General features: G+C 45.1%; 1 protein-coding gene across 6 annotated transcripts in view; it reads left to right on the plus strand.

Annotated features, from left to right (window-relative positions):
• The window catches only part of LOC111958462 (rho GTPase-activating protein 32), a 50,003-nt gene extending 38,466 nt beyond the window's left edge, over positions 1 to 11,537 (plus strand). For 5 of the 6 annotated variants that reach the window (XM_023979730.2, XM_023979715.2, XM_070437098.1 and 2 more), the window contains 14 exons: positions 54 to 176; positions 333 to 410; positions 600 to 681; positions 946 to 1,107; positions 1,238 to 1,340; positions 1,510 to 1,654; positions 1,984 to 2,066; positions 2,304 to 2,411; positions 2,743 to 2,888; positions 2,968 to 3,175; positions 4,962 to 5,110; positions 5,319 to 5,393; positions 5,548 to 6,267; positions 8,251 to 11,537. In XM_023979730.2, coding sequence (XP_023835498.1) covers positions 54 to 176; positions 333 to 410; positions 600 to 681; positions 946 to 1,107; positions 1,238 to 1,340; positions 1,510 to 1,654; positions 1,984 to 2,066; positions 2,304 to 2,411; positions 2,743 to 2,888; positions 2,968 to 3,175; positions 4,962 to 5,110; positions 5,319 to 5,393; positions 5,548 to 6,267; positions 8,251 to 10,511 — 4,443 coding nt within the window. In that variant the 3' untranslated portion in view covers positions 10,512 to 11,537. The remainder of the gene's footprint in view (positions 1 to 53; positions 177 to 332; positions 411 to 599; positions 682 to 945; positions 1,108 to 1,237; positions 1,341 to 1,509; positions 1,655 to 1,983; positions 2,067 to 2,303; positions 2,412 to 2,742; positions 2,889 to 2,967; positions 3,176 to 4,961; positions 5,111 to 5,318; positions 5,394 to 5,547; positions 6,268 to 8,250) is intronic. The other variant, XM_070437100.1, reaches the window with a different exon arrangement.
• The last annotated feature ends 4,440 nt before the right edge of the window (positions 11,538 to 15,977 follow it).

Genomic DNA, 15,977 nt, shown 5'->3' on the forward strand with positions numbered 1-15,977 from the left:
TCCATAATGTTGAGTATTTTGTAGACTTCGTCAACCTGTGTTTTGTCTCTCAGATTGATAACAAGGGCAACCGCATGCTGGTAGCTGAGGAGTCCTCCATCAATGTTCCTGCCATCGCCGCGGCCCACGTTATCAAACGCTACATTGCCCAGGCCACAGACGAGCTGACCTTTGAGGTGACACCTCTGTGCATCTTGTCATTGGACAGGAAAGGGGAGGGGTTTAGGGAACAGTGGGGAGATATGGGGATACATTCTGCCGTGGTTGTTGATTTTAAACCCACTCAAACTGCTATACTCTCATTTGTCTTTTCTGTGTCGTCCCTGTTCTAGGTAGGGGACATTGTGTCAGTCATTGACATGCCTCCTAAAGAGGACACTGGCTGGTGGAGAGGGAAACATGGTTTTCAGGTAAAACACCTCAAATAAGTCTGACTCAAACAGCTCTGTCTGTCCCTTCATACTAGTGACTCATTTTCTGCATCCCACACCCTACTGTACATGGAGGTTACTATCACTTACTCTTCCTTAGATCATATCTGGTGCATTATAGAGCGCAGGAGAGTGTTACTATTCCTCCTTCTGTTTCTCTCTGTGCAGGTTGGCTTCTTCCCCTGTGACTGTGTGGAGCTGATCAATGACAGGATTCCCACCTGTGTGTCCAGCTCTGTGCCAAAACCAGGTACTGTGACCTGTTTTACAGCAACAATACTCTGTCCTCCCTCTTCCCTATGATTCATGTATAGCTGACTGGAGTTGACTCTTAAAGTATGTACTGAAAACATTAGGTGAGTCTGGCGTGTGTGTGTGTAACAGCGTTGTATTGGTTGCCTCTTTGGGAATAAGTGTTTTTATTCTTACTTTCATGTGTTATCCACTGGGATTCAAATGCACATCTATTGTATGTTTTATTTACAACCCAAAAACAAAATGTATATTCATTCAGTGTGTCCGTCAGTGTGTAAGAAGCATGGGAAGCTGGTGACATTCCTGAGGAGCTTCATGAAGTCCCGTCCACCCCCCCAGAAGCTGAGGCAGCGTGGGATCCTCAGGGAGAGGGTGTTTGGCTGTGACCTGGGGGAACACCTCCTCAACTCAGAACATGATGGTCAGGCTCCCAGCAGCCTTTTCTCTCTATAGTTAGCACTGTATAGAGAAAGGTAGTCTTCTCGGTCTTTGTTGTTAAAATCTCTTGGATGTTACTTTGTTGACGGCCCTTTCTCCTCTCCTTTCTCCAGTCCCCCAGGTGATCAAATGCTGTACTGAGTTCATTGAGAGACATGGTGTCGTGGACGGGATGTACAGACTCTCTGGGATCTCCTCCAACATCCAGAAACTGAGGTAAGTCCCTGCTTCACTTCTTAACATCAAATAATGTATATCATCCTGGAAAACAATGAAGAAATTCAATCACCATGTCAGTACTGCTTATGGACTTATACAGTGTTGATTGTATGTGATGGTCTGATGTTGAGTGTTAACCAGTGTCTTCTCTCATCTGTTTCCCCAGACATGAGTTTGACTCGGAGGAGATCCCAGACCTCAGTAGAGATGTTTTCAAACAGGATATCCACTCCGTAGGGTCCCTCTGTAAACTGTACTTTAGAGAGCTGCCCAACCCTCTGCTCACCTACCAGCTCTATGAGAGATTCTCAGTAAGGAGCAGAACACTGAACTGACACTGAGGGGAAAGGTGGACGCTGATTGGGGAATAGATTAATAATATAGTCATCTTGGAATAAACCAAGGGAGATACTGTACTAACAAATAAGCTTGTCTTTCCCATTTCAAAATATGTGAAATAGAAAGGTCTTATCACTGAAATGAACTTAGAATTTTTAATCAGAAATCTCCTCGTAGCACGGTGGGGTGTATTGAAAATACACGTAAAGGGAGGAACGACAGTAAAGGACAGAAAGCTCCTGCTGGCCTAGTTATCAGGCTCTCTCTCAGTGTGGACCTCTGGTGTTCCCTCCCTCCACAGGAGGCTGTGTCTGCAGCTACTGATGAGGAGAGGCTGGTGAAGATCCACAACGTCATCCAGCAGCTTCCTCCTCCTCACTACAGGTCAGTGGGAGATGAGTTCACAGCACACCCTAGTGGCTCCTGCAATGCGGCATCTTCTATATCCACTACAGTAGTGTATAAAGTCACCACTGAACTGTAGGTGCTAAGGCTCCATCTGTTGGCTAAAAGAGAGCATTGAAGTCACAGTCTTGGCTTTGTAGGCTGACAGTAAAGAAGGGTGGATTCCACATGTCTGTGTTCTACCTGATCTGTAATACTCCTTGGTCTGCGCTGCAGGACTCTGGAATTCCTCATGAGACATTTGTCCCAACTAGCCACCTTCAGCCCTATTACCAACATGCACACCAAGAACCTGGCCATCGTCTGGGCTCCAAACTTGCTCAGGTATATTGTAACATTCCAACCACCAACACTGTCATTAGTATTAACTGCGATTTATAAACTGGGTGGTTGGAGCCCTGAATGCTGATTGTCTGAAAGCCGTGGTATATATCAGACCATATACCACGGGTATGACAAATAATTTATTTTTACTGCTCTAATCACGTTGGTAACCAGTTTATTATAGCAATAAGACACCTCGGGGTTTGTGGTCTATGACCAATATACCACTGCTAAGAACAGCCCTTAGCCGTGCCATATTGCTTAAATGTACACTGTTTTGTAACTGGCTATGACTGGCAATGCTGTTGATTAGGACATAACTGTGTTTCAGGTCCAAGCAGATTGAGTCGGCCTGTTTTAGTGGAACCGCAGCCTTTATGGAGGTGCGTATCCAGTCAGTGGTGGTGGAGTTCATACTGAACAACACAGAGGCACTCTTCAGCCGCAAGGTCAACATCCACAACCGGGAGAATACAGGTACAGCATTACCCTGGCTTAGGCAGTCATTATGGGGACATTATGGGAACTTCAAAAACATTTCTCTCTCTGCCCTCAGGTACCCTATCCAGGCCCAAGTCTCTGCTGGTGTGCTCTCCCTCCACTAAGCTCCTTTCTCTGGAGGAGGCCCAGGCCCGTACCCAGGTCCAGTTGGGCTCCCCTGTTACTACCCCCGTTCTGTCCCACAGCGAGTACATCGAGGTGGGGGAGGGACCCGGGGCACTGATGGGCAAGTTCCACACAGTCATCGCGCTCCCCACTGAGAGGTAGGTTGTTGGTGCTTCTAGAAACTAGTAGCTTACAGTACATTGTAGTTTTATAAACCATATAAACTCAGCAAAAAATAATAATCTGGTCAATCTGACAGGAGACAATAGCCAATTCCGTTTAGAGACCATTCATCCGTTCCAAACATCACTACTGATTTGACATAACTATTGAACATTATATTAAAACAAAATGTGTGAGACTGTATGAAGGACGTATTTGTTTCATAGGCTATTGTAAACTCAGTAAATAATGAAACGTCCTCTCACTGTCAACTGCGTTTATTTTCAGCAAATTTAACATGTGTAAATATTTGTATGAACATAGCAAGATTCAACAACTGAGACATAAACTGAACAAATTCCACAGACATGTGACTAACAGAAATGGAATAATGTGTCCCTGAACAAAGGGGGTGGGGTCAAAATCAAAAGTAACAGTCAGTATCTGGTGTGGCCACCAGCTGCATTAAATACTGCAGTGCATCGCCTCCTCATGGACTGCACCAGATTTGCCAGTTCTTGCTGTGAGATATTTACCCCACTCTTCCACCAAGGCACCTGCAAGTTCCCAGACATTTTCGGGGGAATGGCCCTAGCCCCCGCCCTCCGATCCAACAGGTCCCAGACGTGCTCAATGGAATCGAGATCCGGGCTCTTCACTGGCCATGGCAGAACACTGTCATTCTTGTCTTGCAGGAAATCACGCACCGAACGAGCAGTATGGCTGGTGGCATTGTCATACTGGAGGGGCATGTCAGGATGAGCCTGCAGGAAGGGTACCACATGAGGGAGGAGGATGTCTTCCCTGTAATGCATAGCGCTGAGATTGCCTGCAATGACAAGAAGCTCAGTCCGATGATGTTGTAACACACCGCCCCAGACCATGACGGACCCTCCACCTCCAAATTGATCCCGCTCCAGAGTACAGGCCTCGGTGTAACGCTCATTCCTTCGATAAATGTGAATCCGACCATCACCCCTGGTGAGACAAAACCGCGACTCGTCAGTGAAGAGCATTTTTTGCCAGTCCTGTCTGGTCCAGCGACGGTGGGTTTGTACCCATAGGCGACGTTGTTGCCGGTGATGTCTGGTGAGGACCTGCCTTACAGCAGGCCTACCAGCCCTCAGTCTAGCCTCTCTCAGCCTATTGCGGACAGTCTGAGCACTGATGGAGGGATTGTGCGTTCCTGGTGTAACTTGAGCAGTTGTTGCCATCCTGTACCTGTCCCGCAGGTGTGATGTTCGGATGTACCGATCAGGTGTTGTTACACGTGGTCTGCCACTGCGAGGACGATCAGCTCCCCGTCCTGTCTCCGTGTAGCGCCGTCTTAGGCATCTCACAGTACGGACATTGCAATTTATTGCCCTGGCCACATCTGCAGTCCTCATGCTTCCTTGCAGCATGCCTAAGGCACGTTCACGCAGATGAGCAGGGACCCTGGGCATCTTTCTTTTGGTGTTTTTCAGAGTCAGTAGAAAGGCCTCTTTAGTGTCCTAAGTTTTCATAACTGTGACCTTAATTGCCTACCGTCTGTAAGCTGGTAGTGTCTTAACGACGGTTCCACAGGTGCATGCTCATTAATTGTTTTTGATTCATTGAACAAGCATGGGAAACAGTGTGTAAACCCTTTACAATGAAGATCTGTGAAGTTATTTGGATTTTTACGAATTATCTTTGAAAGACAGGGTCCTGAAAAAGGGATGTTTCTTTTTTTTGCTGAGTTTGTCTTTGACACCCTGTACGGTCCACTGTTTTTACTGGGGATGTTGTGTTGTGTTATAGTAAGAGGGCTCCTGGGAAGGTGAAAAAGTCCCCAGTGGGAAGCTGGCGTTCATTCTTCAACCTGGGCAAGTCGTCCTCCATGACCTCCAAACGCAAGTTGAAGCGTCACCCCAGCGAACCCGATGAGATCAAGAGCATCGCGCTGCCAGGTCAGGCCTTAACCAGCACTACACTGTCACCATCCAGGACTGTACACAACCACAAGGACCGTCTTCAAAGCCATGTTATAAAATACCTCCAGTCATGTCTCTGTGGTTAAATGTATGGCTGTTTATTCCACTTGGGTGATGTGATGAAGTCATGTTTTTTCAAAAAGAAGTCTATTTCAACTTGAGTTTGTACATCCATATTATTCAGGTGGAAGAGGTGATAGTGGGACACTGCGCTCCACCAAAAGTGAAGAATCTCTCACCTCTTTGCACAATTTGGAAAGTAAATATGCTCTGTCATACTTTCAATCCTGTCAGTACCTGTGTTTCATAGTACAGTGGCACTAATTTAGATGGATCATTTGTTACCTTTTTTATTTTTATGTCTAATGTTGAAGTCTGTCGCTGAATGGTAATGCATACTGTGTCTGCCATAGGGGAGCCCCAGATGTACCGCCTCCCTAGACCACACTCCACCAGCGATGCCCTCTCCACCGCATTCAGGGATGAACTGTGTGATGCTAGGGTCAAAGTTGACCACTACAATAACCAGGTCAAGGAGGTCCATAGTGGTGCTGATGGTCCAGTCTATGACCCAGCTGGCGTGTCCCCTCCACATCAGGAGGACGACCTTGACCTCTGTCTTCCAGCCCCTGGCATGGCCTTTCTGGACTTTGACCCCATGTCCTTCCAGTGCAGCCCAGTGAGCCCACCAACAGCTAAATCCGCTCCTCAATGCAAAGCAAGCGTCAACTGTAAGAAGCATGTCAGGGGTTTCAGTGAATCAAAGCCCATCTCCTCATCCCTCAATAAAGTCCTCAGTAACTCCCAGTCCCCTGACATCAGCCCAGTCCATAGGAAAAGAGGGGAGAAAAAGAAAGTGGCTCGGGTCGTCTCCCCCAAACTCCGACGGAAGTCCTCTTTGTCTCCCCCTGTGGTCGAAACAGATGTGCACACTGTGTGTGTGTCTGCCCCACGCTGTCTCTCAGATACCCAGGGGGGTGAATCCTCCTCCCCTCCACCTCTGGATCTGTGTGAGTCCCAACTAGTGAGTGAGGAGGGGATTGAGGCAAGGGCACCCTGCCGGCTCCCCAGCCCACCAAGCTTCACTTCAACGGTCACAGACAGCCTGGCTTCACAAAACCCTCCAGATGCAGGTCAGTGGCACATTTAACTGCTCTGGGATATGTGGGATGCTAACGTCCACTTGGCCAAAAGCCAGTAAAAATGCAGAGCGCCAAATTCAAATAAATTACTATAAAAATCAAACTTTCATGAAATCACACATGAAAGACACCAAATTAAAGCTACACTTGTTGTGAATCCAGCCAACATGTCTGATTTCAAAAAGGATTTACGGCGAAAGCACACCTTGCGATTATGTTAGGTCAGTACATAGCCACAGAAACACAGCCATTTTTCCAGCCAAAGAGATGGGTAACAAAAGCAGAAATAGAGATAAAAATAATCACTAACCTTTGATGATCTTCATCAGATGAACTCATTTCAGGGATTCATGTTAACCAAATACATGTATGTTTTGTTCGGTTAAGTTCCATATTTATATCCAAAAATCTGAGTTTAGGCGGGACGCTACTGTCTCACTTGGCCAAAAGCCAGAGAAAATGCAGAGCGCCAAATTCAAAATAAATTACTATAAAAACTAACTTTCATTAAATCACACATGAAAGATACCAAATTAAAGCTACACTGGTTGTGAATCCAGCCAACATGTCAGAATTCAATAGGCTTTTCGGCGAAAGCAAACGATGCTATTATCTGAGGATAGCACCATAGTAAACAAAGAGAGAGAAGCATCTTTCAACCCCTGCAGGCGCGACAAAAACGCAGAAATAAAATATAATTCATGCCTTACCTTTGACGAGCTTCTGTTGTTGGCACTCCAATATGTCCCATAAACATCACAAATGGTCCTTTTGTTCGATTAATTCCGTCGATATATATCCACAAATATCCATTTATTTGGCGCGTTTGATCCAGAAAAACACCGGTTCCAACTTGTGAAATGTGACTACAAAATATCTGAAAAAGTTACCTGTAAACTTTGCCAAAACATTTCAAACTACTTTTGTAATACAACTTTAGGTATTTTTTAACGTAAATAATCGATACAATTGAAGACGGGATGATCTCTGTTCAATACAGGATTAAAACAAACTGTAGCTAGCTTTCTGGTCACGCGCCTCTAACAAACAGTTACACAACAAGTGACCCTCGTTGAAGATGGCCGTACTTCTTCATTACACAAAGGAAAAAACCCTCAACCAATTTCTAAAGACTGTTGACATCCAGTGGAAGCGGTAGAACTGCAAGAAGGTCAATTAGAAATCTGTATTCCCAATAAAAAATCCATTGAAAAGAGTGACCTCAAAAAAAAAAAAAAAAAATTCTGAATGGTTTGTCCTCGGGTTTTCGCCTGCTAAATATAGTTCTGTTATACTCACAGACATGATTCAACAGTTTAAGAAACTTCAGAGTAAATCTACTAATAATATGCATATCTTATCTTCTGGGGATGAGTAGCTGGCAGTTGAATTTGGGTATGCTTTTCATCCAAACGTGAAATGCTGCCCCTATCCTAGAGAAGTTAAAAATAAATTCAATTTAGTTCACTTTTTATTTTTATTTATTTAACTAGGCAAGTCGTTTAAGAACAAATTCTTATTTAACATGACTGCCTACCAAAAGGATGCCTGCGGGACGGGGCTGGGATATAAAAAAAAGACAATTCATCATGACAAGAAGACAACACTACATAAAGAGACCGAAGACGACAACATAGCAAGGCACCAACATATGACAGCACATGGTAGCAGCACAAACATGTTACAAACATTATGGGCACAGACAACCGCACAAAGTAAGAGGTAGAGACAACCAACAAGCAGCCACAACTGTCAGTAAGAGTGTCCATGATTGAGTCTTTGTAAGTTTCCTTCAATCGACAGTATCATTAATGTGCAACAATGTTTAACATGCAATGTACAGTTATTAATGCGTTTTCCTTATTCACTTTAAGTTCTTATGGTATTATTCTATGTGTTGTCCCCTCATGTCTGATCACAGCGTTGTTTGTCCTGTCATACTGTAGCAGCATTGTTTGTCTTATGCCTCCCCAGGAACAGATGGGCTTGTGAATTCAGTGTCTGTCCTCCCTCCTCACCCTCCGTTGACGAGTGCTGCCCGCAGGCTGGCCCTGGCCCTGGCTGAGTCTGCCCAGAAGGCCACACTGACCTCCCAGAGGAGGAGCACCCAGCCCCCCTACCCTCTCCAGAGACAGGACACCCCCCACCCCCTGGACAGACCCACACCACCCTCTGTTCTCCACCTCCAACCCTGCCCTCAGGATTACGGTGACCTCAAGGTCTCTTCCCCAGCCACCCTCTTACCCATGGCTGGCACACCAGTTGAGAGTCCTTGTGACCGTTTCCCTGGCCATGAGAGAAAACAGGCCCCTGAAGGACAAGTGGCCATGAGTAACTTCCCTCCCTCTGTCAGTCCCTTAGAGGCTGGAGCTCTACTGCAGGGCAGCACAGAGGTGAGGGACCAGAGGGAAGGGAGAGACCGGCCCCTGGGAGCTGTAAGGACTGTACATCTTCAGACTGTGTCCTCCTCGTATCTCAGTGGTGGGGCCTCCCCTCCCATTCAATCAGTCTGCTCCGTTCAGAGCCAGTTAGCTGCTGCCGTCCTTGCTAACACTGACTCAGTCAATGCCTATAACTATCAGACTGTTCTTGCTGAGGCGTCCATGCCAGGGTCTGTGGAGGAGATCCCTCCACGTCGTCTTCTGCCGTCCTTAGTCAATCAGTACAGCTCTGATGGAGAGAGAGCTATGAGGGAGGCTGAAGACGTGTACAGACATCATCGGGTCAATCCAGCAGGACAGGTATCTGGACCTCGTCGGCCTGACTATTTCCCTCCCCACCAGGCAGGGCCCAAGAGCATGTACAAACCCACGTCTGACAGCTGCTACAGTACTTTAGGCCTCCGGAACTACCCCTCTTTCTCCCCCCAGTACAGTGGTCAACCCCAACCCAGGGAGGAGCACAGCTCCAGTGGCCACCACAGATCCAGGGGACAATGGCAGAGGACTGAGGATAGAGCCATGGGCTACCCTGGCATCCGCAGGGCACGCTCCTTCCATGCCCAGCAACCTATTCGTATTCAACTGGCAGACACCCTGTTCTATGTCCAACGTCCAGCTGTCCAGGAAAAGGAGTACAAAAGGCTACTCCAGTCAGATGTCCAACCTCTGCAGCCGTACTTTGAGAATGGCTGTGTTCAATACCGCTACAGCCCCTATTCAGACGCAGCACCTCTAGAGGAGTCTTACTACTATGTGGACCCTTACAGGACGAGTCACATCCGACACAGTCAGTCATACACCATGCGCTCTACAAAGGATTGTGGACATCCTGGTTACCACTATCATCCCTCACACAACATCCCACCTGCAAAAAGAGAACTCTTCTTACAGAGCAGGGATCCAGAGCGAGTCATTTACAAGTCCTGGGACCACCCAGACGGTTGTGACAGACCCGTCTATCAGCCAATCAGGCAAGAGAATAGAGCCAGGCAGAGGCCCCAGGGCCCTATCATGTCTCCTTATGAGAACCTGAATCCTCCCCTCCCACAGAGTGACATCAGGGGCAGAGATATCAGTCACACCAGAAGCAGGTCAGACCCAGGTAATGCCTGGCTGCTGGCCATCGACAGAGTGGACAGCCAACGTGAAGTACCTGCCATGTCTCCAATCTCCCATGGGCAGCAGCTTTCAGACCCTAGTGATTGCATCAGGCACCAGAGGGTTCATTGGCCAGGCGAGGAGCCAGTCCCTCCCAGGAGAGAGAGCGTCTCCAGGAGAACCCAGCCCAAGCAGGGCACCCCCCAACGATATCAGCCACAGCATTGCAACGTCCCCATGCTCCTAGATGTTAAGAACGTGGAGCAGGGTAAGTGTGGTCATAGTAGAGGCTGTGACCAGGACAAGGTAATTATGGGCAACGCTGCTAACAGCTACTCTGCCCGATTAAAACCAACCATCCCCAGGAGACCACGATCACAGAGCATCAAAGAGCCTCGTTACTACCACCATGTCAAATCACCTGTGGAACCAAATCACCCTGGGTCCTTCTCCACTCAGCCCCACAGGAGAACTCAGAGCACCAAGGCCATGCCCTCTCACTATGATAACCTGGAGGGGTACTACCCAGCTCCCAAGCCCAAACCCTCAGGATCTGGTAAGGCCATGCCAGGTCCGTTCCCTGGCCATGGCTGCATGCCCCCACACAGCCACAGACTGCTGTCACATGGCCTAGGGGTCCACGGGGCCTTCCTGCAGACAGGCCTCAGGCCGGAAGCTGGAGTCTATGCTGAGTGATTCAGTCCTCTAATCACACCAGCAGCTAAAAAAGGCCAGCTTGGCATACATCTCCAACTCAACAGATTAATGTTGATGTTTATAAAAATGTTACAAATTCATAGACATATCCCTTCAAACTGTTTTTAAGAAAATGTTGAATTGACACGAATGGGTGGGTCATACTGTTGGTAACATGTAGATAGCAAAGAAAGAGGGAAATTATTTTCTCATAAACTAAGAGGTGAGATTTTGAAAGCTTGTTTTCGGAAATTGTTTATGAAGGTGTTGTATAATTTTCATTTAATGTCCGTTAGATAATATTGTCCAACAAACAGAAAATGCCATTTGAAATGTCTGCCAAATATTGTTAATCTTATGAGCAATACTATTCTAAGATATATGTCTTACTGGGCCTACTGCCAGCGTGATATTGTTTGCCTAGATCATTTATGCCCTAACTGAAGAAACATGCACTTTTTAAGAATTATAGCATCTGAGAACCATGCATAGGTCCTTGACTTTTCATGTTTCGCAATTCCACTGATTCTTCACTGAAGGTGTTTGGTAACATTGGCACTTGTGGTGTTATTTAGTTCATACAATAATAGAAGACACTGAGGACATTTCTTCACCTGCACGTCTCCCACCTTCACATAACAAGACACTCAGACATGGAAAGATGAGAAGGAGAATGGAGGATTGTGACCACAGTTGGGGTCCAGCTAATGTCATGTTACCAGGATAAATAACTTCCAAACATGTACGTGTGCTGCAAATGTGAAAGAAGTGTACAGAATGTCAATGCACTCCTCACCATAACAGGAAGCTATGATGTATTATGAGGACATTCCTTTCTCTCTTTGTAGGCATATTTTAATGGTATGTCATGTTTTAACTGTTGCTTTACTCTATTATCGTTTTTTTATTCATTAAAGATGTTATTTAAAACCAACCCTCTGTAAATGAGATATTGCTAAGACATTTTAATGTTCTTTCTTTCATGAGATAATCTAAATTAAAAAATAAATAAAATTGTAAAACGTACTATGACATTGTGGATGGGTTTATTTGATATTTTGGCCCATTTTGTTAATGGGAATGCACATCGGATTATGTAATTGGTTGGAGCAACAATGCATACTTACTGGGCCTTGCATTTGCTACCATGCAGATTCAGAAGTTTAAGCGCTAGACTGCAGAGGGCACTGCAGTATTGCAGAAAAAGTGGTTCCCTAATAATGTCTCTGAATCTTTAGTGAAGATGGAACTCAATTTTTCTTTATGAATCAATTTTTGTCCTAAAGTCTGTCTCAATCCTTAGATGTGCAGTGTATTACTACACACACAACAGTGACTGTAGTTGTTTCCCAATAGTGTCTCATTAGCATAGACAAATCTGACAACCCCGAAAATCTAGTATTTTTGTTAATGCATCCTCTCCCCTTGATCTGTCACCCATATCCAAGGAAACTGCCAGTGCAAATTTAGGAACAAATCATCCAGGATAATTTATCTGTAGTCTGCCGAGCAAATCGGGAATATTCCCAGAACATTAGCAAACATTCCAATTAAGTTCTAGTTAGGGTTTGAACCAGTATCTTGGCAGAGGAGACGATGACTGACGAGATCTCTGCCCAGAAAGCTACCATTTCAAGCTACCATTCACCAGCTCTGCAAGAGTTATGTCAAAATAAGTTTGGTACTCACCAAATATGCCTGGCCTGCCCATCAACTATCATCATTTACTGCCGTTACGCCCGGTTTGTACTTAAAAAAAAGGTAGAAATAAAAATTCACAGGATGATAACGTCCCACAAACATTCAAAGAATGTTTTTGACCATCAAATCATTTTTTACAAGAATTTCTAACATTCAAATGTTGTTCACAACATCTGTAAAATCTACCACAGAACATTCCCCCAAGGTTCTCATTTGGTTGCCAGGGAATGTAATAAAACAATGTTCTGGTAATGTTCTTATAACATAATGCCACAGCAAAATGTGGGAGCAATAGAAGTGGTTCTGAGGAAACATTACAGGAATGTTCATGTACATGTTATTCAAAACACCCATAACAAAAGTATTCCTACAATGGTCTCATAAAAAGAGTGTGACATTGACATGATGGTTCTAATAATGTTGCCTGAACATACTTCAATAAAATGTTGGAGCAATAGAAGTTGTTAAAAAAAAAAAATCCTGGAAAATTGTGGTTGATCGAACTATTACTATTAACACCTACAGTGCATTGGGAAAGTATTCAGACCCCTTGACTTTTTCCACGTTTTGTTACGTTAGAGCCTTATTCTGTAATGGATTAAATAAAATAAAATACCCCATAATGACAGTGAAAACAGGTTTTTATTACATTTAAATGTATTAAAAAAACAAAAAATTTAAAAATCACATTTACATAAGTATTCAGACCTTTTACTCAGTACTTTGTTGAAACACTTTTGGCAGCGATTACAGCCTCGAGTCTTGGGTATGACTCTACAAGCTGGGCACACCTGTATTTGGGGAGTTTCTCCTATTCTCTGCAGATCCTCTCAAGGTCTGTCAGGTTGGATGGGGAGCGTCTCTCCAGGGATGTTCGATCGGGTTCAAGTCCGGGCTCTGGCTAGGAAACTCAAGGACATTAAGAGATTTGTCCCGAAGCCACTCCTGCATTGTCTTGGCTGTGTGCTTAGGGTCATTGTCCTGTTGGAAGGTGAACCTTTGCCCCAGTCTGAGGTCCTGAGCGCTCTGGAGCAGGTTTTCATCAAGGATCCCTCTGTACTTTTCTCTGTTCATCTTTGCTTCGATCCTGACTAGTCTCCCAGTCCCTGCCACTAAAAAACATCCCCACAGCATAATGCTGTCGCCACCATGCTTCACCGTAGGGATGGTGCCAGGTTTCCTCCAGACGTGATGCTTGGCATTCAGGCCAAAGAGTTCAATCTTGGTTTCATCAGACCAGAGAATCTTTTTTCTGATGGTCTGAAAGTCTTTAGGTGCCTTTTGGCAAGCTCCAAGTGGGCTGTCGTGCCTTTTTACTGAGGAGTGGCTTCCGTCTGGTCACTCTACCATAAAGGCCTGAGATCGTTGTTTTTGCTCTGACATGCACTGTCAACTGTGGGACCTGATATAGACAGTTGTGTGCCTTTCCAAATCATTTCCAATCAATTGAATTTACCACAGGTGGACTCCAATCAAGTTGTAGAAACATCTCAAAGATGATCAATGGAAACAGGATGCACCTGAGCTCAATTTTGAGTCTCATAGCAAAGGGTCTGAACACTTAACACTTAAGGAAATAAGGTATTTCTAAAAAAACAGTTTTTGCTTTATCATTATGGGGTATTTTTTATTTATTTAACCAATTTTAGACAACTGTACAGTTTTTATGTTATGAGAACATTTTCCGCAACCTAACCAATATTATGGGAACTTTCACAGAATCAATTTTGGTTTGCTAGATGTTTTGTTGTAAATGAAGAGAAAACAAGCCTCCATCAAATCACAGCTGACAGAGGTTTCCTTGCACTGTGGCAGAAGCAATTACTGAGACCTGAGGAGGTCGGGACATCCCTCCTGTCAGCTCAGCGTTGCTCCGGGTGCAGCCATCCCACAGAGCCATTGTATATTCATTGCTGCATTGACATTCAATGTGCACCAATACCGCGTCCTCTCATAACCAACAAGTTGCAATTTTTATGCATGTGAACATTGGAGGGGAAATGTCTTATTGGAGACGACTTGGGTATAGTGAGCTTTTAGCAAAGCGTTTTGCGCTGCATCCAGACCCAGAGCGATCCGTTTGTTTCTTGGATGTGCTGTTTCACAGGAAGGTGTGCATGTATTATTCAGATTTACTGTGGTGGGTCTGGTCCCCAGCTAGATGGCCATCTGCTCGGTGGACATTGTGATGTTTTTGGAACATGCTGCCTTTCAGCTTCAGATTTACGCCTCATAGTTCAGTGGGGACAAATTAAATGAAGGGGTTATGGATTCCTGTGATAATGTCTAATGCCCTTTTCTCAAAGTTGGCCGCCCTTTCCCCCTAACCAAAGTAGTTTAAGTTAAGGGGAAGCGAGGGTTAAGTTGAGTTCAACTGTGAAGGGAAAGTCTGAATCCTCTTCACCTGGTTGCTTGGATAATTATTCCTGAACAGCTGTGCTTGTCCAGATGCAGAGACAGCTAAAATGTGCTGTGTGGGGGGAGTTTGGTGCCAAGCTGTGCCTGTTTGGTGGAGACAGCAGGTGCCTGGCGGTAGGACGCCTCTCAGGGGGGAGTGGTCTGTAATCTGCCCTATGGGTGTGATTGTTGTCTGAGAAAGTGCGTGTGTGGCTCAGCACTATAGACCCCTGTACAGAGACACTGTCCTTGGGGATAATACCAGGGGGAAAGCAGCTTTATGGGGTGTCATGCAGACGCTAAGGAAAAAGGCCATGGTGATATGCACTTTTGAGTCTGATTAGCATGTGGCATATTCTGCTTTTCAGCAGCTCACGGTTGACCCTATTGGAATCATTTCAATTGCTTGTTCTGTCAAAAGGGGTAGGTGCCATTACCAAGGCAAATAGAAAGCTTAAAAAAGTATTTGCATCCCTCATAATCACCTCAGCAATAGGGTGCTAAATTAATTAGCAACAACCCCAATCAACAGAACCTTGTTAGTGCTTGAGGTTTCTAATGCTGTAACCTTGGATTCGGATGGAAGAAAGGAGGCAATCAGTGGCGTTCACCTTCTTGCTGATGGATTGGAGGAATAGGGGTTGATGGGATAGAGGAGGGCAGAGAAACAATACTGGGCTGATTAAGTGCCTGATTAGACCTCACAATTACATTAGGCAACAGCTCTTCACTGAGCACCAACCCTTACACGGCCACTCTTCTATTCTGATATTCTCATGTGGATTTCTGTATTCTATTCTAGTGGAGTTGATTGTGGTTGAGAAGAAGGCGTAGTTGGACTGTGTTCTGATGCCAAATGCCAGGTGTCACTGTCCCAGACTGATGATGAAGCGCTTGACCTTTCCCTGTAGGTGACCGATCCTAAATGATAATGCCCTACCTGTCACCCTAGCGAAGTAGGCAATTATTCAGGAAAATACTGTTGGTACAAAGGGTAATTGTTAGACTTTTGATAGGAATTAGTTGTGTATCACTAATTATCTGCTGTACTTGCCACTAGTCTGTACCTAACCTTGTCCCTAGGCTCAAGTGCTAGAGAGCCAGCTGGGGACGAGATTAGTCAGTTTCTTATAATACAGCTGTTAAATCAAATCAAATGTATTTATATAGCCCTTCTTACATCAACTGATATCTCAAAGTACTGTACAGAAACCCAGCCTAAAACCCCAAACAGCAAGCAATGCAGGTGTAGAAGCACTGTTATTGGGTGATTGTCTTTATAAGGTGTAAGGAGAGGGTTAAAGCGTTTATCGTCTTTATAAGGTGTAAGGAGAGGGTTAAAGGGTTTATCGTCTTTATAAGGTGTAA

The sequence above is a fragment of the Salvelinus sp. IW2-2015 genome, linkage group LG4p (genome assembly GCF_002910315.2).
Source record: "Salvelinus sp. IW2-2015 linkage group LG4p, ASM291031v2, whole genome shotgun sequence".
NCBI lineage: Eukaryota > Metazoa > Chordata > Actinopteri > Salmoniformes > Salmonidae > Salvelinus > Salvelinus sp. IW2-2015.